Source organism: Poromitra crassiceps, assembly GCF_964638095.1.
Source record: "Poromitra crassiceps genome assembly, chromosome: 8".
NCBI lineage: Eukaryota > Metazoa > Chordata > Actinopteri > Beryciformes > Melamphaidae > Poromitra > Poromitra crassiceps.
The window spans coordinates 5,815,228-5,836,991 of NC_139629.1; the positions used below are offsets into that span (position 1 = coordinate 5,815,228).

General features: G+C 44.7%; 2 protein-coding genes across 2 annotated transcripts in view; both read left to right on the plus strand.

The window, feature by feature from the left end:
• LOC310781501 (collagen alpha-3(VI) chain-like) overlaps nucleotides 1–21,764 on the plus strand; it is a gene marked incomplete at its 5' end in the record, with an annotated part of 84,725 nt that overhangs the window by 14,646 nt on the left and 48,315 nt on the right. The gene's annotated exons all lie outside the window — the stretch shown is intronic.
• Nucleotides 1,631–10,184, plus strand: LOC310781532 (collagen alpha-3(VI) chain-like; the record flags this gene model as incomplete). Its single annotated transcript, XM_083642178.1, has 7 exons — nucleotides 1,631–1,868; nucleotides 5,359–5,958; nucleotides 6,205–6,804; nucleotides 7,037–7,636; nucleotides 7,869–8,468; nucleotides 8,715–9,314; nucleotides 9,547–10,184. 7 exons carry the CDS (start codon nucleotides 1,631–1,633, stop codon nucleotides 10,182–10,184), a joined length of 3,876 nt encoding a protein of 1,291 aa, XP_083498304.1.

The following is a 21,764-nucleotide window of genomic DNA, read 5'->3' on the forward strand; positions in this document are numbered from 1 at the left end:
GAAAATGGGAATTGAGCCCCCCACTATTGTAGGTAAGAAGTGTCATTGATTCGCAGTTGAGAATCACACTGACACTCCCCCCCCACACACACAACCCGTCGACCGCCATCCCTGCTTCTATTTTAGACATTGGTCTTGTATAGTTTGAATACCAATGAAACTGCATCATCTTTTGAAGAACGTCAATGCATCAGTTTCATTTTCCTCAAACTGTCTGCATTCAAAAGGCCACTTCCTGGTTATGCTGCTGTGTATTCCTCAACAAAGTGCTGGAAATGCGAGGAGGAAACGTCATTGTTTTGCTTGCATCTTAGAAAGCACTTTTGGCACAAATCCTATTTCTTCTTCTGCATTGGAGAGGCTTTTTCTTGACTGCTTCACATCAGCGAATGTTCCCTCTCTAATCTTAAGCTCTTCCTTGAGCCAATGATAATCACATCATTGACCTAAGCTCTTCCTTGAGCCAATGATAATCACATCATTGACTGAATCCTTAGAGTCGTTTTGTCATCTTTTTCATACAGACCTTTGTCCTACTTCCATTTGTGGAAGAGGAATGCACTCCTCTGTCGCTATCTAGTTACTTTCAAGTGCTCCAATCATTTCTTGATGTACAAATGTTCTTAAATGTTCTGCCATTTAAGACCACATTTACATTGTCTTTGCATTAATTAGACTTTCTACTTTTAGGGATGTTGTTGTAATAGTATGTGTTTTATTTTATGTTATAAAAAACAACATCTTGGCTCAGGTCAAGAACTGTATCCAATATTTGTAACTCACTGTATTGTCATTTTATTATATGCATCATTCTTAAACAGGCTCTCCTATTTTTCCTAGTTGAATTAGATGCCACTCAAAGAGACATAGTGTTTCTATTGGATGGGTCAGATGACACAAGGAGTGGATTCCCAGCAATGCGAAGCTTTGTCCAAAGAGTGGTAGAGACACTCAACGTTGGGGAAAGTCGAGACCGTGTTTCTGTGGTGCAGTACAGCAGAGAACCACAGACACATTTCAGTTTGAATACATACACGGAAAAACAAGATGTTCTTGATTCCATCCAGCAATTGCAGCATAAAGGGGGCAGACAACGCAACACTGGGGCATCTCTTGAGTATGTGAGGAATCATGTTTTTATTGAATCCTCCGGGAGTCGACGTCAAGAAGGTGTCCCTCAGATATTGATCCTATTGAGTGGGGGTAGATCTCAAGATGCCGTTGCAAGTGCTGCTGCAGCTCTAAAACAGTACAAATGTATTCCGTTTACGATAGGGACCAGAAATGCAGACATACTAGAGCTGCAAATGATTGCATATATCCCCTCGTATGCTTTCTCTGTCCCACGTTTTGATGATCTTGAGAGCATCCATAATCAACTTGTGTCATTTGTGAAAAGGGTGCCCCGTCAAGCAAGACTTGAACCACAGACGGCATTAGGTAAGATATATACAAGATTGTTTTATTCTTTGGTCTTTTTCATTGTTTGAATTCAAAACGTAATCTATAATTCTAATTGAGCATTATCCTTATGTCTGTTAAATCGTCCATAGATAAAACTGAATCCATTCAACGGGATATTGTATTTTTACTGGATTCCTCGGATGAAATGCAGAATGAATTTGTAGCAATGCTCGACTTTGTTGAGAGAGTGGTGGAGAAATTCAATGTGGATGAGAACAAAGATCGTGTCTCAGTGGTTCAGTACAGCAGAGATCCTTCTGCAGATTTCTTTCTGAACACATACAAAACACAGCAGAATGTTGTTGATGCTTTACGAGGTCTGAGGCATAAAGGAGGCAGACCCCTCAACACTGGAGTAGCTCTCCAGTATGTCAAGGATACTATCTTGACAGCCTCCTCTGGAAGTAGGCATCAAGAAGGTGTCCCTCAGATATTAATTCTCATGACTGGTGGGCGGTCAAGTGATGATGTCAGAAATGCTGTGGCAAACTTGAATGAAATTGGTGTGATGGCATTTGTGGTGGGACTAAAGAATGCAGATATCCTTGAGCTTCAAACTATTTCACAGGAAGCCAGCCAGGCTTACTTTGCAGCAGATTTAAATTATCTGTCAGGCATTGAAAAGCAACTATTCTCAGCCATTGAGAAGGCTGGCTCAGCCAGCAAGAAGGCTGAAGCCCCTGCTATGATGCCAGCATTATATGGTAAGATGGCAATGATCACAATTATGGGTACATTTGGAGTGGGGAAAAACACTGCTCTTAAAATTCCATCATCAGCCCATTTTGTATGACTGCTTGTGTTATTACAGATGGCAGCAGAAGAGACATTGTATTTTTACTTGATGGTTCCGATGATTCCCAGAGAGGATTCCCAGATATTCAAGACTTTGTGCAGAGAATAGTGACGAACCTAAATATTGACGGAAACAAAGATCACGTGTCTGTAGTCCAGTACAGCAACACGGCAGAGATTAATTTCGGTTTGGCAAGTTACTCAACACAAGATGAGGTGCTTGATGCGATAAGAGGTCTACGTCACAAAGGAGGAGATCCTCACAACATTGGAGCAGCTCTCCAGTATGTGAGTGACCATGTCTTTACTCCTGCCTCAGGAAGCAGGCTCATTGAGGGAGTTCCACAGATACTTATACTACTGAGTGGTGGGAGATCTGGAGATGACATAAGACTCCCTGTTAGGAAGTTGAAAGAGATTGGTGTAATTTCAATTGGCATTGGAACAACTGATGCAGACACCCTAGAACTACAGACAATCTCTCATGAACCTAATTATGGCCTGTCTATCACTGATTATGAGGACCTACCTACTGCTCAGCAGCACGTGTTGTCATTGTTAAAAGAAGCTTCCCACCATATAGTGCCAGCTGTTCCCACAAAGGATTTTGGTAAGATATATTTTGTAAAGGGTGTGAGAGAATGTGTTCAAAAATGAATTGAGATGTTATCCATGCGTATGACTGAATAATATTTCACTTGTGTCGTGTACTTGTAAGTGAGCAATGAACTCAGGAGGACTGTCACTGTAGCTGCTTTTCTGTTACAATCAGAAAAATCACATTTTCTTTGCTTCTACAACTCTTTTTTTGTCTTCATTTCAGATTCTGAGAAAAATGATGTAGTATTTCTTATTGATGGATCATATGACTCAAGAAATGGCTTTGAGGGGATACGTGGCTTTGTTGAAAAAATAGTTGAGCGTTTGAATCTAGAGGACAAAGACCAGGTGGCCGTTGTGCAATACAGCCGTGATGCCACAGCCAATTTCTATTTGAATTCATATTCATCCAAGACTGATGTGCTCAATTCCATAAGAACAATGAGACACAAGTTGGGAAGACCCCTCAACACTGGCACAGCACTGGAGTTTGTCAGAGACAGTGTCTTTGCTGCTTCAGTTGGGGGCAGACGTGCAGAAGGTGTCCCTCAATATCTCTTTTTATTCAGTGGTGGCAGATCAGGTGATGATGTTAGAGGCCCGGCACAGTCACTCAAAGAAAATGGAATAAGGAGCTTTTGTATTGGAACAAAGAATGCTGATACTTTGGAGATGCAAACCATCTCTTTTACACCAGCACATTATTTTACCGTCGCCAACTTGAACTCCCTTAACAGCATACATTTGTCTGTGGAAGCCATAATGAGTGGTGCTCAAGAATCAACGGAATATCCACCTACTATTGGTAAGAAGTAGAAATATTTTTTGCACATTGCATTTCAATATTGTATAGACAATATATAGGCCTACATCTCTTGAGATCTGAATATGTGGTTGTACATAAAGGTAGTATAGTTGTATACCACTAGGTGTAGCAAACTATCTCAGGGATTGTTTACAGCAAAGATGTGGTCTTTGTAAAACATTTGTGTATCCATTTCAGACACACCAACAGTCTTGAAATTAGAACTCCAGAGTGCTGATATTGTTTTTCTCCTTGATGGATCTGATGATATGCAAACAAATGCAAGACAAATTTTGGATTTTGTCAAACAGTTTCTTGAGCAAATAGAAATTGGGCCAAGCAAAGTGCAAATTGCTTTGAATCAATACAGTGACAAGCCAACCACAGAGTTTCTCCTGAACACATACTCATTAAAGAGGCATATGTTGAGACATATAAACAACATAAAACTTAAAGGAGGGACAACCATTAATACTGGAGAAGCCCTTGATTATGTGAGAAAGAACATGTTTATTGCCTCGTCTGGAAGTAGAGCTCAAGAAGGGGTCCCACAGATACTAATTCTCTTAAGTGGGAGAAAGTCAGAAGACGATGCCCTAGTTCCATCGAACAGATTGAAAGATGCTGGAATTGTGCTTTACAGTATTAGTAGTAGTTAATAATGCAGATAGGTTGGAGATGGAGCGCTTAGCACACAGTCCCACAGAGACATACTTTATCAAGATTTCAGATTTTAATCTTGTGAGACAACAGTTGCTGTCAACAGTTGCATCTCATAAAGGTACAATCATCTCTGGTGTAGGTGAGTGAACTTGAGTAGAATAATAACCAGCTTTGTTTAATTTTACTGAGTGAAGGGATCTCTTTCGAGTAAAAGCCACTTTGGACTATCTATCTATCTACTGTATATATCTTTTCAGAGCATGTAAATTGCATACATATCAAATATATGTTACATTTATATGGTTTAAATTTCATGATTGTGGACTATTTTAGGTTCAAGGCCCAGTGTGAAAAGAGACATTGTCTTCCTTCTTGATGGTTCTGATGATGCCAGGAGCAGATTCACTTCTATACGTGAATTTGTTGCAAAAGTGGTGGGCAGCTTTGACTTGGACCAAGAAGAAGACAAAGTTGCTGTTGTGCAGTATAGCAACAGTGCTGAAGCTAATTTTAATCTGAATACTTATAAGACAAGAGATGATGTCCTTAGGCATATTGCAAACCTAAAGCCAAAAGGTGGAAGGCCACAGTATATTGGAGGAGCCCTACAGTTTGTGAGGGACAATATCTTTGTTTTAAATGCTGGAAGTCGACGTGATGAGGGTGCCAAGCAGATACTTATCTTGCTGGCTGGTGGCAGATCTAGAGATTCACCTCGGGGCCCAGCAAATACTCTCAAGACTGAAGGAGTTGTCACATTTGCAATTGGAACAAGAATGGCAAATACAGTTGAGATGCAAGCCATTTCCTCAGACCCAAGTTATACATATTCAGTCCCTGATTTTGCAAATATCTCTGATATTCAACAAAGTTTGGTTTCTCATCTTACTCAAATGAAGCCACAAGAGGGAATTACAGATGGTAAGACATTTTTATTATTTTAATAAAACTTTACTTCTATCAGTTCATTATCCCGCCACACACATTAGCAACATGCACCCTAAAATGTGTGTAATTTTAATGTTCCCTAGTTGAGCACCAGCCCTCCGGAAGGGATGTTGTGTTCTTGCTGGATGGATCTGATGGCACTAGAACTGGATTCCCAGCAATGCGTGACTTTGTCCAAAGAGTGGTAGAGACACTCAGTGTGGATGACAACAAAGATCGTGTCTCAGTGGTTCAGTACAGCAGAGATCCAGCTGTCCAATTCTATCTGAACACATACACGACAAAGGGCGAGATCCTTGACACTGTCAGAGGTTTGAGGCACAAAGGCGGAAGACCCCTAAACACGGGAGCAGCTCTTCAGCACTTGAGGGATAATGTCTTCACCCCCTCTGCTGGAAGCAGACGCCTTGAAGGAGTTCCACAGCTCCTAATAGTGCTAAGTGGTGGAAGGTCTTTTGACAGTGTTGATACACCAGCCTCTGCTCTGAAAGAGCTGGGCGTATTGATCTTTGCGATCGGAACCAGGAGCTCTGATAGCAGAGAACTGCAGAAGATATCCCATGACCCCAGTTATGCTATCTCTGTGTCTGAATTCACTGACCTCCCCAATGTCCAAGAGCAACTTAAGTCCACCATGAAGTCAGCAGTTATTGAGGTCACCCGAGAATCGCCGACCGTATTTGGTATGTTAACAAGCATGGCTTTTGCTGTTGCGACGATTGATTTGTTTCATGTACATTCAGGAAAAACGAATAATAGTTTAGCCGTATGTGTGCTGCTAAAGAGAGGTGGTCCTATGCTTGCAAAGTGTTGAAATCTAAGCAGCCAATGCTAGCTACTTTTGGAGAAGTCTCCACCATAGATGATTAGTCCACATCCACACTTTTTGCCTAGTGTTTTTTATGCTTTGTCTTGATCTGTTTTCTCAGTTGATCCTGACACCCCCAGAAGGGATGTAGTATTCCTTCTGGATGGTTCTGATACCACAAGGAATGGCTTCCCTGCCATGCTTGATTTTGTTCAGAGGGTGGTGGAAAAACTCAATATTGGAGAAAAGAAAGACCGTGTCTGTGTGGCACAGTACAGCAGAGATACAGAGGTCCATTTCTATCTGAACACATATACCACAAGAGAGGATATTGTTGACACGGTCAGAGGGCTGAGACACAGAGGGGGCAGACCCCTCAACACCGGGGCAGCCCTCCAATACGTCAGGGACAACGTATTTACTAACTCCTCTGGAAGTAGACGCCAACAAGGTGTTCCGCAAATGTTGATCCTGCTAAATGGTGGAAGGTCCTTTGACAACGTAGATACCCCAGCCTCTGCTCTCAAACAGCTGGGCGTCTCTGTGATTGGCATTGGAACAAGGAACTCTGACAGTGGAGAACTGCAGAAGATATCATATGACCCTAGTTATGCTCTATCTGTGTCTGAGTTCACTGACCTACCCAATGTCCAAGAACAGCTCTCCGCTTTAATGGGAAAAGTCAGAGTGAGAGCCACACCCATGACACCAACAGTAACTGGTAAGAAACTGACCAATTCTAACTGTTCAACCTTGTAGGAAAAGGCAAAATGATTTATATTTTAGGATTTAACATTAAGTTCTTGGCAACCACTGTCACTTTGATAAAATAGTAATGGCAGGTGAAACCGTGTGAATTTTGAATGGTGCATTTAGCTCCTATCAGTTCATTATCCCACCACACACATTAGCAACATGTAGCCTAAAATGTGTCTATTGTTAATGTTCCCTAGTTGAGCGCCAGCCCTCCGGAAGGGATGTTGTGTTCTTGCTGGATGGATCTGATGGCACTAGAACTGGATTCCCAGCAATGCGTGACTTTGTCCAAAGAGTGGTAGAGACACTCAGTGTGGATGACAACAAAGATCGTGTCTCAGTGGTTCAGTACAGCAGAGATCCAGCTGTCCAATTCTATCTGAACACATACACGACAAAGGGCGAGATCCTTGACACTGTCAGAGGTTTGAGGCACAAAGGCGGAAGACCCCTAAACACGGGAGCAGCTCTTCAGCACTTGAGGGATAATGTCTTCACCCCCTCTGCTGGAAGCAGACGCCTTGAAGGAGTTCCACAGCTCCTAATAGTGCTAAGTGGTGGAAGGTCTTTTGACAGTGTTGATACACCAGCCTCTGCTCTGAAAGAGCTGGGGGTCTTGATCTTTGCGATCGGAACCAGGAGCTCTGATAGCAGAGAACTGCAGAAGATATCCCATGACCCCAGTTATGCTATCTCTGTGTCTGAATTCACTGACCTCCCCAATGTGCAAGAACAGCTCTCCTCTGTAATGAGCACAGTCATAGTGAAGGCCACACCCATGACACCAACAGTAACTGGTAAGAAACAGACTCCTTATAACTCTCCAAGATTGTAGTAAAGGTCAAATTGATTTCTATTCCAGGATTTAACATTAGGTTCTTAGCAGCTACTGTCACTTTGATAAAATAGGAATGGCAGGTGCAACAGTGTGAATTTGGAATGCTGCAGTTTGCTGCTATCAGTTCATTATCCCGCCACACACATTAGCAACATTCAGCCTAAAATGGGTGTAATTTTAATGTTCCCTAGTTGAGCACCAGCCCTCCGGAAGGGATGTTGTGTTCTTGCTGGATGGATCTGATGGCACTAGAACTGGATTCCCAGCAATGCGTGACTTTGTCCAAAGAGTGGTAGAGACACTCAGTGTGGATGACAACAAAGATCGTGTCTCAGTGGTTCAGTACAGCAGAGATCCAGCTGTCCAATTCTATCTGAACACATACACGACAAAGGGCGAGATCCTTGACACTGTCAGAGGTTTGACGCACAAAGGCGGAAGACCCCTAAACACGGGAGCAGCTCTTCAGCACTCAAGGGATAATGTCTTCACCCCCTCTGCTGGAAGCAGACGCCTTGAAGGAGTTCCACAGCTCCTAATAGTGCTAAGTGGTGGAAGGTCTTTTGACAGTGTTGATACACCAGCCTCTGCTCTGAAAGAGCTGGGCGTCTTGATCTTTGCGATCGGAACCAGGAGCTCTGATAGCAGAGAACTGCAGAAGATATCCCATGACCCCAGTTATGCTATCTCTGTGTCTGAATTCACTGACCTCCCCAATGTCCAAGAGCAACTTAAGTCCGCCATGAAGTCAGCAGTTATTGAGGTCACCCCAGAATCGCCGACCGTATTTGGTATGTTAACAAGCATGGCTTTTGCTGTTGCGATGATTGATTTGTTTCATGTACATTCAGGAAAAACGAATAATAGTTTAGCCGTATGTGTGCTGCTAAAGAGAGGTGGTCCTATGCTTGCAAAGTGTTGAAATCTAAGCAGCCAATGCTAGCTACTTTTGGAGAAGTCTCCACCATAGATGATTAGTCCACATCCACACTTTTTGCCTAGTGTTTTTTATGCTTTGTCTTGATCTGTTTTCTCAGTTGATCCTGACACCCCCAGAAGGGATGTAGTATTCCTTCTGGATGGTTCTGATACCACAAGGAATGGCTTCCCTGCCATGCTTGATTTTGTTCAGAGGGTGGTGGAAAAACTCAATATTGGAGAAAAGAAAGACCGTGTCTGTGTGGCACAGTACAGCAGAGATACAGAGGTCCATTTCTATCTGAACACATATACCACAAGAGAGGATATTGTTGACACGGTCAGAGGGCTGAGACACAGAGGGGGCAGACCCCTCAACACCGGGGCAGCCCTCCAATACGTCAGGGACAACGTATTTACTAACTCCTCTGGAAGTAGACGCCAACAAGGTGTTCCGCAAATGTTGATCCTGCTAAATGGTGGAAGGTCCTTTGACAACGTAGATACCCCAGCCTCTGCTCTCAAACAGCTGGGCGTCTCTGTGATTGGCATTGGAACAAGGAACTCTGACAGTGGAGAACTGCAGAAGATATCATATGACCCTAGTTATGCTCTATCTGTGTCTGAGTTCACTGACCTACCCAATGTCCAAGAACAGCTCTCCGCTGTAATGGGAAAAGTCAGAGTGAGAGCCACACCCATGACACCAACAGTAACTGGTAAGAAACTGACCAATTCTAACTGTTCAACCTTGTAGGAAAAGGCAAAATGATTTATATTTTAGGATTTAACATTAAGTTCTTGGCAACCACTGTCACTTTGATAAAATAGTAATGGCAGGTGAAACCGTGTGAATTTTGAATGGTGCATTTAGCTCCTATCAGTTCATTATCCCACCACACACATTAGCAACATGTAGCCTAAAATGTGTCTAATGTTAATGTTCCCTAGTTGAGCGCCAGCCCTCCGGAAGGGATGTTGTGTTCTTGCTGGATGGATCTGATGGCACTAGAACTGGATTCCCAGCAATGCGTGACTTTGTCCAAAGAGTGGTAGAGACACTCAGTGTGGATGACAACAAAGATCGTGTCTCAGTGGTTCAGTACAGCAGAGATCCAGCTGTCCAATTCTATCTGAACACATACACGACAAAGGGCGAGATCCTTGACACTGTCAGAGGTTTGAGGCACAAAGGCGGAAGACCCCTAAACACGGGAGCAGCTCTTCAGCACTTGAGGGATAATGTCTTCACCCCCTCTGCTGGAAGCAGACGCCTTGAAGGAGTTCCACAGCTCCTAATAGTGCTAAGTGGTGGAAGGTCTTTTGACAGTGTTGATACACCAGCCTCTGCTCTGAAAGAGCTGGGCGTCTTGATCTTTGCGATCGGAACCAGGAGCTCTGATAGCAGAGAACTGCAGAAGATATCCCATGACCCCAGTTATGCTATCTCTGTGTCTGAATTCACTGACCTCCCCAATGTGCAAGAACAGCTCTCCTCTGTAATGAGCACAGTCATAGTGAAGAACACACCCATGACACCAACAGTAACTGGTAAGAAACAGACTCCTTATAACTCTCCAAGATTGTAGTAAAGGTCAAATTGATTTCTATTCCAGGATTTAACATTAGGTTCTTAGCAGCTACTGTCACTTTGATAAAATAGGAATGGCAGGTGCAACAGTGTGAATTTTGAATGGTGCAGTTTGCTGCTATCAGTTCATTATCCCGCCACACACATTAGCAACATTCAGCCTAAAATGGGTGTAATTTTAATGTTCCCTAGTTGAGCACCAGCCCTCCGGAAGGGATGTTGTGTTCTTGCTGGATGGATCTGATGGCACTAGAACTGGATTCCCAGCAATGCGTGACTTTGTCCAAAGAGTGGTAGAGACACTCAGTGTGGATGAGAACAAAGATCGTGTCTCAGTGGTTCAGTACAGCAGAGATCCAGCTGTCCAATTCTATCTGAACACATACACGACAAAGGGCGAGATCCTTGACACTGTCAGAGGTTTGAGGCACAAAGGCGGAAGACCCCTAAACACGGGAGCAGCTCTTCAGCACTCGAGGGATAATGTCTTCACCCCCTCTGCTGGAAGCAGACGCCTTGAAGGAGTTCCACAGCTCCTAATAGTGCTAAGTGGTGGAAGGTCTTTTGACAGTGTTGATACACCAGCCTCTGCTCTGAAAGAGCTGGGGGTCTTGATCTTTGCGATCGGAACCAGGAGCTCTGATAGCAGAGAACTGCAGAAGATATCCCATGACCCCAGTTATGCTATCTCTGTGTCTGAATTCACTGACCTCCCCAATGTCCAAGAGCAACTTAAGTCCACCATGAAGTCAGCAGTTATTGAGGTCACCCGAGAATCGCCGACCGTATTTGGTATGTTAACAAGCATGGCTTTTGCTGTTGCGACGATTGATTTGTTTCATGTACATTCAGGAAAAACGAATAATAGTTTAGCCGTATGTGTGCTGCTAAAGAGAGGTGGTCCTATGCTTGTAAAGTGTTGAAATCTAAGCAGCCAATGCTAGCTACTTTTGGAGAAGTCTCCACCATAGATGATTAGTCCACATCCACACTTTTTGCCTAGTGTTTTTTATGCTTTGTCTTGATCTGTTTTCTCAGTTGATCCTGACACCCCCAGAAGGGATGTAGTATTCCTTCTGGATGGTTCTGATACCACAAGGAATGGCTTCCCTGCCATGCTTGATTTTGTTCAGAGGGTGGTGGAAAAACTCAATATTGGAGAAAAGAAAGACCGTGTCTGTGTGGCACAGTACAGCAGAGATACAGAGGTCCATTTCTATCTGAACACATATACCACAAGAGAGGATATTGTTGACACGGTCAGAGGGCTGAGACACAGAGGGGGCAGACCCCTCAACACCGGGGCAGCCCTCCAATACGTCAGGGACAACGTATTTACTAACTCCTCTGGAAGTAGACGCCAACAAGGTGTTCCGCAAATGTTGATCCTGCTAAATGGTGGAAGGTCCTTTGACAACGTAGATACCCCAGCCTCTGCTCTCAAACAGCTGGGCGTCTCTGTGATTGGCATTGGAACAAGGAACTCTGACAGTGGAGAACTGCAGAAGATATCATATGACCCTAGTTATGCTCTATCTGTGTCTGAGTTCACTGACCTACCCAATGTCCAAGAACAGCTCTCCGCTGTAATGGGAAAAGTCAGAGTGAGAGCCACACCCATGACACCAACAGTAACTGGTAAGAAACTGACCAATTCTAACTGTTCAACCTTGTAGGAAAAGGCAAAATGATTTATATTTTAGGATTTAACATTAAGTTCTTGGCAACCACTGTCACTTTGATAAAATAGTAATGGCAGGTGAAACCGTGTGAATTTTGAATGGTGCATTTAGCTCCTATCAGTTCATTATCCCACCACACACATTAGCAACATGTAGCCTAAAATGTGTCTAATGTTAATGTTCCCTAGTTGAGCGCCAGCCCTCCGGAAGGGATGTTGTGTTCTTGCTGGATGGATCTGATGGCACTAGAACTGGATTCCCAGCAATGCGTGACTTTGTCCAAAGAGTGGTAGAGACACTCAGTGTGGATGACAACAAAGATCGTGTCTCAGTGGTTCAGTACAGCAGAGATCCAGCTGTCCAATTCTATCTGAACACATACACGACAAAGGGCGAGATCCTTGACACTGTCAGAGGTTTGAGGCACAAAGGCGGAAGACCCCTAAACACGGGAGCAGCTCTTCAGCACTTGAGGGATAATGTCTTCACCCCCTCTGCTGGAAGCAGACGCCTTGAAGGAGTTCCACAGCTCCTACTAGTGCTAAGTGGTGGAAGGTCTTCTGACAGTGTTGATACACCAGCCTCTGCTCTGAAAGAGCTGGGGGTCTTGATCTTTGCGATCGGAACCAGGAGCTCTGATAGCAGAGAACTGCAGAAGATATCCCATGACCCCAGTTATGCTATCTCTGTGTCTGAATTCACTGACCTACCCAATGTGCAAGAACAGCTCTCCTCTGTAATGAGCACAGTCATAGTGAAGGCCACACCCATGACACCAACAGTAACTGGTAAGAAACAGACTCCTTATAACTCTCCAAGATTGTAGTAAAGGTCAAATTGATTTCTATTCCAGGATTTAACATTAGCTTCTTAGCAGCTACTGTCACTTTGATAAAATAGGAATGGCAGGTGCAACAGTGTGAATTTTGAATGGTGCAGTTTGCTGCTATCAGTTCATTATCCCGCCACACACATTAGCAACATTCAGCCTAAAATGGGTGTCATTTTAATGTTCCCTAGTTGAGCACCAGCCCTCCGGAAGGGATGTTGTATTCTTGCTGGATGGATCTGATGGCACTAGAACTGGATTCCCAGCAATGCGCGACTTTGTCCAAAGAGTGGTAGAGACACTCAGTGTGGATGACAACAAAGATCGTGTCTCAGTGGTTCAGTACAGCAGAGATCCAGCTGTCCAATTCTATCTGAACACATACACGACAAAGGGCGAGATCCTTGACACTGTCAGAGGTTTGAGGCACAAAGGCGGAAGACCCCTAAACACGGGAGCAGCTCTTCAGCACTTGAGGGATAATGTCTTCACCCCCTCTGCTGGAAGCAGACGCCTTGAAGGAGTTCCACAGCTCCTAATAGTGCTAAGTGGTGGAAGGTCTTTTGACAGTGTTGATACACCAGCCTCTGCTCTGAAAGAGCTGGGCGTCTTGATCTTTGCGATCGGAACCAGGAGCTCTGATAGCAGAGAACTGCAGAAGATATCCCATGACCCCAGTTATGCTATCTCTGTGTCTGAATTCACTGACCTCCCCAATGTCCAAGAGCAACTTGAGTCCACCATGAAGTCAGCAGTTATTGAGGTCACCCGAGAATCGCCGACCGTATTTGGTATGTTAACAAGCATGGCTTTTGCTGTTGCGACGATTGATTTGTTTCATGTACATTCAGGAAAAACAAATAATAGTTTAGCCGTATGTGTGCTGCTAAAGAGAGGTGGTCCTATGCTTGCAAAGTGTTGAAATCTAAGCAGCCAATGCTAGCTACTTTTGGAGAAGTCTCCACCATAGATGATTAGTCCACATCCACACTTTTTGCCTAGTGTTTTTTATGCTTTGTCTTGATCTGTTTTCTCAGTTGATCCTGACACCCCCAGAAGGGATGTAGTATTCCTTCTGGATGGTTCTGATACCACAAGGAATGGCTTCCCTGCCATGCTTGATTTTGTTCAGAGGGTGGTGGAAAAACTCAATATTGGAGAAAAGAAAGACCGTGTCTGTGTGGCACAGTACAGCAGAGATACAGAGGTCCATTTCTATCTGAACACATATACCACAAGAGAGGATATTGTTGACACGGTCAGAGGGCTGAGACACAGAGGGGGCAGACCCCTCAACACCGGGGCAGCCCTCCAATACGTCAGGGACAACGTATTTACTAACTCCTCTGGAAGTAGACGCCAACAAGGTGTTCCGCAAATGTTGATCCTGCTAAATGGTGGAAGGTCCTTTGACAATGTAGATACCCCAGCCTCTGCTCTCAAACAGCTGGGCGTCTCTGTGATTGGCATTGGAACAAGGAACTCTGACAGTGGAGAACTGCAGAAGATATCATATGACCCTAGTTATGCTCTATCTGTGTCTGAGTTCACTGACCTACCCAATGTCCAAGAACAGCTCTCCGCTGTAATGGGAAAAGTCAGAGTGAGAGCCACACCCATGACACCAACAGTAACTGGTAAGAAACTGACCAATTCTAACTGTTCAACCTTGTAGGAAAAGGCAAAATGATTTATATTTTAGGATTTAACATTAAGTTCTTGGCAACCACTGTCACTTTGATAAAATAGTAATGGCAGGTGAAACCGTGTGAATTTTGAATGGTGCATTTAGCTCCTATCAGTTCATTATCCCACCACACACATTAGCAACATGTAGCCTAAAATGTGTCTAATGTTAATGTTCCCTAGTTGAGCGCCAGCCCTCCGGAAGGGATGTTGTGTTCTTGCTGGATGGATCTGATGGCACTAGAACTGGATTCCCAGCAATGCGTGACTTTGTCCAAAGAGTGGTAGAGACACTCAGTGTGGATGACAACAAAGATTGTGTCTCAGTGGTTCAGTACAGCAGAGATCCAGCTGTCCAATTCTATCTGAACACATACACGACAAAGGGCGAGATCCTTGACACTGTCAGAGGTTTGAGGCACAAAGGCGGAAGACCCCTAAACACGGGAGCAGCTCTTCAGCACTTGAGGGATAATGTCTTCACCCCCTCTGCTGGAAGCAGACGCCTTGAAGGAGTTCCACAGCTCCTAATAGTGCTAAGTGGTGGAAGGTCTTTTGACAGTGTTGATACACCAGCCTCTGCTCTGAAAGAGCTGGGCGTCTTGATCTTTGCGATCGGAACCAGGAGCTCTGATAGCAGAGAACTGCAGAAGATATCCCATGACCCCAGTTATGCTATCTCTGTGTCTGAATTCACTGACCTCCCCAATGTGCAAGAACAGCTCTCCTCTGTAATGAGCACAGTCATAGTGAAGGCCACACCCATGACACCAACAGTAATTGGTAAGAAACAGACTCCTTATAACTCTCCAAGATTGTAGTAAAGGTCAAATTGATTTCTAATCCAGGATTTAACATTAGGTTCTTAGCAGCTACTGTCACTTTGATAAAATAGGAATGGCAGGTGCAACAGTGTGAATTTTGAATGGTGCAGTTTGCTGCTATCAGTTCATTATCCCGCCACACACATTAGCAACATTCAGCCTAAAATGGGTGTAATTTTAATGTTCCCTAGTTGAGCACCAGCCCTCCGGAAGGGATGTTGTGTTCTTGCTGGATGGATCTGATGGCACTAGAACTGGATTCCCAGCAATGCGCGACTTTGTCCAAAGAGTGGTAGAGACACTCAGTGTGGATGACAACAAAGATCGTGTCTCAGTGGTTCAGTACAGCAGAGATCCAGCTGTCCAATTCTATCTGAACACATACACGACAAAGGGCGAGATCCTTGACACTGTCAGAGGTTTGAGGCACAAAGGCGGAAGACCCCTAAACACGGGAGCAGCTCTTCAGCACTTGAGGGATAATGTCTTCACCCCCTCTGCTGGAAGCAGACGCCTTGAAGGAGTTCCACAGCTCCTAATAGTGCTAAGTGGTGGAAGGTCTTTTGACAGTGTTGATACACCAGCCTCTGCTCTGAAAGAGCTGGGCGTCTTGATCTTTGCGATCGGAACCAGGAGCTCTGATAGCAGAGAACTGCAGAAGATATCCCATGACCCCAGTTATGCTATCTCTGTGTCTGAATTCACTGACCTCCCCAATGTCCAAGAGCAACTTGAGTCCACCATGAAGTCAGCAGTTATTGAGGTCACCCGAGAATCGCCGACCGTATTTGGTATGTTAACAAGCATGGCTTTTGCTGTTGCGACGATTGATTTGTTTCATGTACATTCAGGAAAAACAAATAATAGTTTAGCCGTATGTGTGCTGCTAAAGAGAGGTGGTCCTATGCTTGCAAAGTGTTGAAATCTAAGCAGCCAATGCTAGCTACTTTTGGAGAAGTCTCCACCATAGATGATTAGTCCACATCCACACTTTTTGCCTAGTGTTTTTTATGCTTTGTCTTGATCTGTTTTCTCAGTTGATCCTGACACCCCCAGAAGGGATGTAGTATTCCTTCTGGATGGTTCTGATACCACAAGGAATGGCTTCCCTGCCATGCTTGATTTTGTTCAGAGGGTGGTGGAAAAACTCAATATTGGAGAAAAGAAAGACCGTGTCTGTGTGGCACAGTACAGCAGAGATACAGAGGTCCATTTCTATCTGAACACATATACCACAAGAGAGGATATTGTTGACACGGTCAGAGGGCTGAGACACAGAGGGGGCAGACCCCTCAACACCGGGGCAGCCCTCCAATACGTCAGGGACAACGTATTTACTAACTCCTCTGGAAGTAGACGCCAACAAGGTGTTCCGCAAATGTTGATCCTGCTAAATGGTGGAAGGTCCTTTGACAATGTAGATACCCCAGCCTCTGCTCTCAAACAGCTGGGCGTCTCTGTGATTGGCATTGGAACAAGGAACTCTGACAGTGGAGAACTGCAGAAGATATCATATGACCCTAGTTATGCTCTATCTGTGTCTGAGTTCACTGACCTACCCAATGTCCAAGAACAGCTCTCCGCTGTAATGGGAAAAGTCAGAGTGAGAGCCACACCCATGACACCAACAGTAACTGGTAAGAAACTGACCAATTCTAACTGTTCAACCTTGTAGGAAAAGGCAAAATGATTTATATTTTAGGATTTAACATTAAGTTCTTGGCAACCACTGTCACTTTGATAAAATAGTAATGGCAGGTGAAACCGTGTGAATTTTGAATGGTGCATTTAGCTCCTATCAGTTCATTATCCCACCACACACATTAGCAACATGTAGCCTAAAATGTGTCTAATGTTAATGTTCCCTAGTTGAGCGCCAGCCCTCCGGAAGGGATGTTGTGTTCTTGCTGGATGGATCTGATGGCACTAGAACTGGATTCCCAGCAATGCGTGACTTTGTCCAAAGAGTGGTAGAGACACTCAGTGTGGATGACAACAAAGATTGTGTCTCAGTGGTTCAGTACAGCAGAGATCCAGCTGTCCAATTCTATCTGAACACATACACGACAAAGGGCGAGATCCTTGACACTGTCAGAGGTTTGAGGCACAAAGGCGGAAGACCCCTAAACACGGGAGCAGCTCTTCAGCACTTGAGGGATAATGTCTTCACCCCCTCTGCTGGAAGCAGACGCCTTGAAGGAGTTCCACAGCTCCTAATAGTGCTAAGTGGTGGAAGGTCTTTTGACAGTGTTGATACACCAGCCTCTGCTCTGAAAGAGCTGGGCGTCTTGATCTTTGCGATCGGAACCAGGAGCTCTGATAGCAGAGAACTGCAGAAGATATCCCATGACCCCAGTTATGCTATCTCTGTGTCTGAATTCACTGACCTCCCCAATGTGCAAGAACAGCTCTCCTCTGTAATGAGCACAGTCATAGTGAAGGCCACACCCATGACACCAACAGTAATTGGTAAGAAACAGACTCCTTATAACTCTCCAAGATTGTAGTAAAGGTCAAATTGATTTCTAATCCAGGATTTAACATTAGGTTCTTAGCAGCTACTGTCACTTTGATAAAATAGGAATGGCAGGTGCAACAGTGTGAATTTTGAATGGTGCAGTTTGCTGCTATCAGTTCATTATCCCGCCACACACATTAGCAACATTCAGCCTAAAATGGGTGTAATTTTAATGTTCCCTAGTTGAGCACCAGCCCTCCGGAAGGGATGTTGTGTTCTTGCTGGATGGATCTGATGGCACTAGAACTGGATTCCCAGCAATGCGCGACTTTGTCCAAAGAGTGGTAGAGACACTCAGTGTGGATGACAACAAAGATCGTGTCTCAGTGGTTCAGTACAGCAGAGATCCAGCTGTCCAATTCTATCTGAACACATACACGACAAAGGGCGAGATCCTTGACACTGTCAGAGGTTTGAGGCACAAAGGCGGAAGACCCCTAAACACGGGAGCAGCTCTTCAGCACTTGAGGGATAATGTCTTCACCCCCTCTGCTGGAAGCAGACGCCTTGAAGGAGTTCCACAGCTCCTAATAGTGCTAAGTGGTGGAAGGTCTTTTGACAGTGTTGATACACCAGCCTCTGCTCTGAAAGAGCTGGGCGTCTTGATCTTTGCGATCGGAACCAGGAGCTCTGATAGCAGAGAACTGCAGAAGATATCCCATGACCCCAGTTATGCTATCTCTGTGTCTGAATTCACTGACCTCCCCAATGTCCAAGAGCAACTTAAGTCCACCATGAAGTCAGCAGTTATTGAGGTCACCCGAGAATCGCCGACCGTATTTGGTATGTTAACAAGCATGGCTTTTGCTGTTGTGACGATTGATTTGTTTCATGTACATTCAGGAAAAACGAATAATAGTTTAGCCGTATGTGTGCTGCTAAAGAGAGGTGGTCCTATGCTTGCAAAGTGTTGAAATCTAAGCAGCCAATGCTAGCTACTTTTGGAGAAGTCTCCACCATAGATGATTAGTCCACATCCACACTTTTTTCCTAGTGTTTTTTATGCTTTGTCTTGATCTGTTTTCTCAGTTGATCCTGACACCCCCAGAAGGGATGTAGTATTCCTTCTGGATGGTTCTGATACCACAAGGAATGGCTTCCCTGCCATGCTTGATTTTGTTCAGAGGGTGGTGGAAAAACTCAATATTGGAGAAAAGAAAGACCGTGTCTGTGTGGCACAGTACAGCAGAGATACAGAGGTCCATTTCTATCTGAACACATATACCACAAGAGAGGATATTGTTGACACGGTCAGAGGGCTGAGACACAGAGGGGGCAGACCCCTCAACACCGGGGCAGCCCTCCAATACGTCAGGGACAACGTATTTACTAACTCCTCTGGAAGTAGACGCCAACAAGGTGTTCCGCAAATGTTGATCCTGCTAAATGGTGGAAGGTCCTTTGACAACGTAGATACCCCAGCCTCTGCTCTCAAACAGCTGGGCGTCTCTGTGATTGGCATTGGAACAAGGAACTCTGACAGTGGAGAACTGCAGAAGATATCATATGACCCTAGTTATGCTCTATCTGTGTCTGAGTTCACTGACCTACCCAATGTCCAAGAACAGCTCTCCGCTGTAATGGGAAAAGTCAGAGTGAGAGCCACACCCATGACACCAACAGTAACTGGTAAGAAACTGACCAATTCTAACTGTTCAACCTTGTAGGAAAAGGCAAAATGATTTATATTTTAGGATTTAACATTAAGTTCTTGGCAACCACTGTCACTTTGATAAAATAGTAATGGCAGGTGAAACCGTGTGAATTTTGAATGGTGCATTTAGCTCCTATCAGTTCATTATCCCACCACACACATTAGCAACATGTAGCCTAAAATGTGTCTAATGTTAATGTTCCCTAGTTGAGCGCCAGCCCTCCGGAAGGGATGTTGTGTTCTTGCTGGATGGATCTGATGGCACTAGAACTGGATTCCCAGCAATGCGTGACTTTGTCCAAAGAGTGGTAGAGACACTCAGTGTGGATGACAACAAAGATCGTGTCTCAGTGGTTCAGTACAGCAGAGATCCAGCTGTCCAATTCTATCTGAACACATACACGACAAAGGGCGAGATCCTTGACACTGTCAGAGGTTTGAGGCACAAAGGCGGAAGACCCCTAAACACGGGAGCAGCTCTTCAGCACTTGAGGGATAATGTCTTCACCCCCTCTGCTGGAAGCAGACGCCTTGAAGGAGTTCCACAGCTCCTACTAGTGCTAAGTGGTGGAAGGTCTTCTGACAGTGTTGATACACCAGCCTCTGCTCTGAAAGAGCTGGGGGTCTTGATCTTTGCGATCGGAACCAGGAGCTCTGATAGCAGAGAACTGCAGAAGATATCCCATGACCCCAGTTATGCTATCTCTGTGTCTGAATTCACTGACCTCCCCAATGTGCAAGAACAGCTCTCCTCTGTAATGAGCACAGTCATAGTGAAGGCCACACCCATGACACCAACAGTAACTGGTAAGAAACAGACTCCTTATAACTCTCCAAGATTGTAGTAAAGGTCAAATTGATTTCTATTCCAGGATTTAACATTAGCTTCTTAGCAGCTACTGTCACTTTGATAAAATAGGAATGGCAGGTGCAACAGTGTGAATTTTGAATGGTGCAGTTTGCTGCTATCAGTTCATTATCCCGCCACACACATTAGCAACATTCAGCCTAAAATGGGTGTCATTTTAATGTTCCCTAGTTGAGCACCAGCCCTCCGGAAGGGATGTTGTATTCTTGCTGGATGGATCTGATGGCACTAGAACTGGATTCCCAGCAATGCGCGACTTTGTCCAAAGAGTGGTAGAGACACTCAGTGTGGATGACAACAAAGATCGTGTCTCAGTGGTTCAGTACAGCAGAGATCCAGCTGTCCAATTCTATCTGAACACATACACGACAAAGGGCGAGATCCTTGACACTGTCAGAGGTTTGAGGCACAAAGGCGGAAGACCCCTAAACACGGGAGCAGCTCTTCAGCACTTGAGGGATAATGTCTTCACCCCCTCTGCTGGAAGCAGACGCCTTGAAGGAGTTCCACAGCTCCTAATAGTGCTAAGTGGTGGAAGGTCTTTTGACAGTGTTGATACACCAGCCTCTGCTCTGAAAGAGCTGGGCATCTTGATCTTTGCGATCGGAACCAGGAGCTCTGATAGCAGAGAACTGCAGAAGATATCCCATGACCCCAGTTATGCTATCTCTGTGTCTGAATTCACTGACCTCCCTAATGTCCAAGAGCAACTTAAGTCCACCATGAAGTCAGCAGTTATTGAGGTCACCCGAGAATCGCAGACCGTATTTGGTATGTTAACAAGCATGGCTTTTGCTGTTGCGACGATTGATTTGTTTCATGTACATTCAGGAAAAACGAATAATAGTTTAGCCGTATGTGTGCTGCTAAAGAGAGGTGGTCCTATGCTTGCAAAGTGTTGAAATCTAAGCAGCCAATGCTAGCTACTTTTGGAGAAGTCTCCACCATAGATGATTAGTCCACATCCACACTTTTTGCCTAGTGTTTTTTATGCTTTGTCTTGATCTGTTTTCTCAGTTGATCCTGACACCCCCAGAAGGGATGTAGTATTCCTTCTGGATGGTTCTGATACCACAAGGAATGGCTTCCCTGCCATGCTTGATTTTGTTCAGAGGGTGGTGGAAAAACTCAATATTGGAGAAAAGAAAGACCGTGTCTGTGTGGCACAGTACAGCAGAGATACAGAGGTCCATTTCTATCTGAACACATATACCACAAGAGAGGATATTGTTGACACGGTCAGAGGGCTGAGACACAGAGGGGGCAGACCCCTCAACACCGGGGCAGCCCTCCAATACGTCAGGGACAACGTATTTACTAACTCCTCTGGAAGTAGACGCCAACAAGGTGTTCCGCAAATGTTGATCCTGCTAAATGGTGGAAGGTCCTTTGACAACGTAGATACCCCAGCCTCTGCTCTCAAACAGCTGGGCGTCTCTGTGATTGGCATTGGAACAAGGAACTCTGACAGTGGAGAACTGCAGAAGATATCATATGACCCTAGTTATGCTCTATCT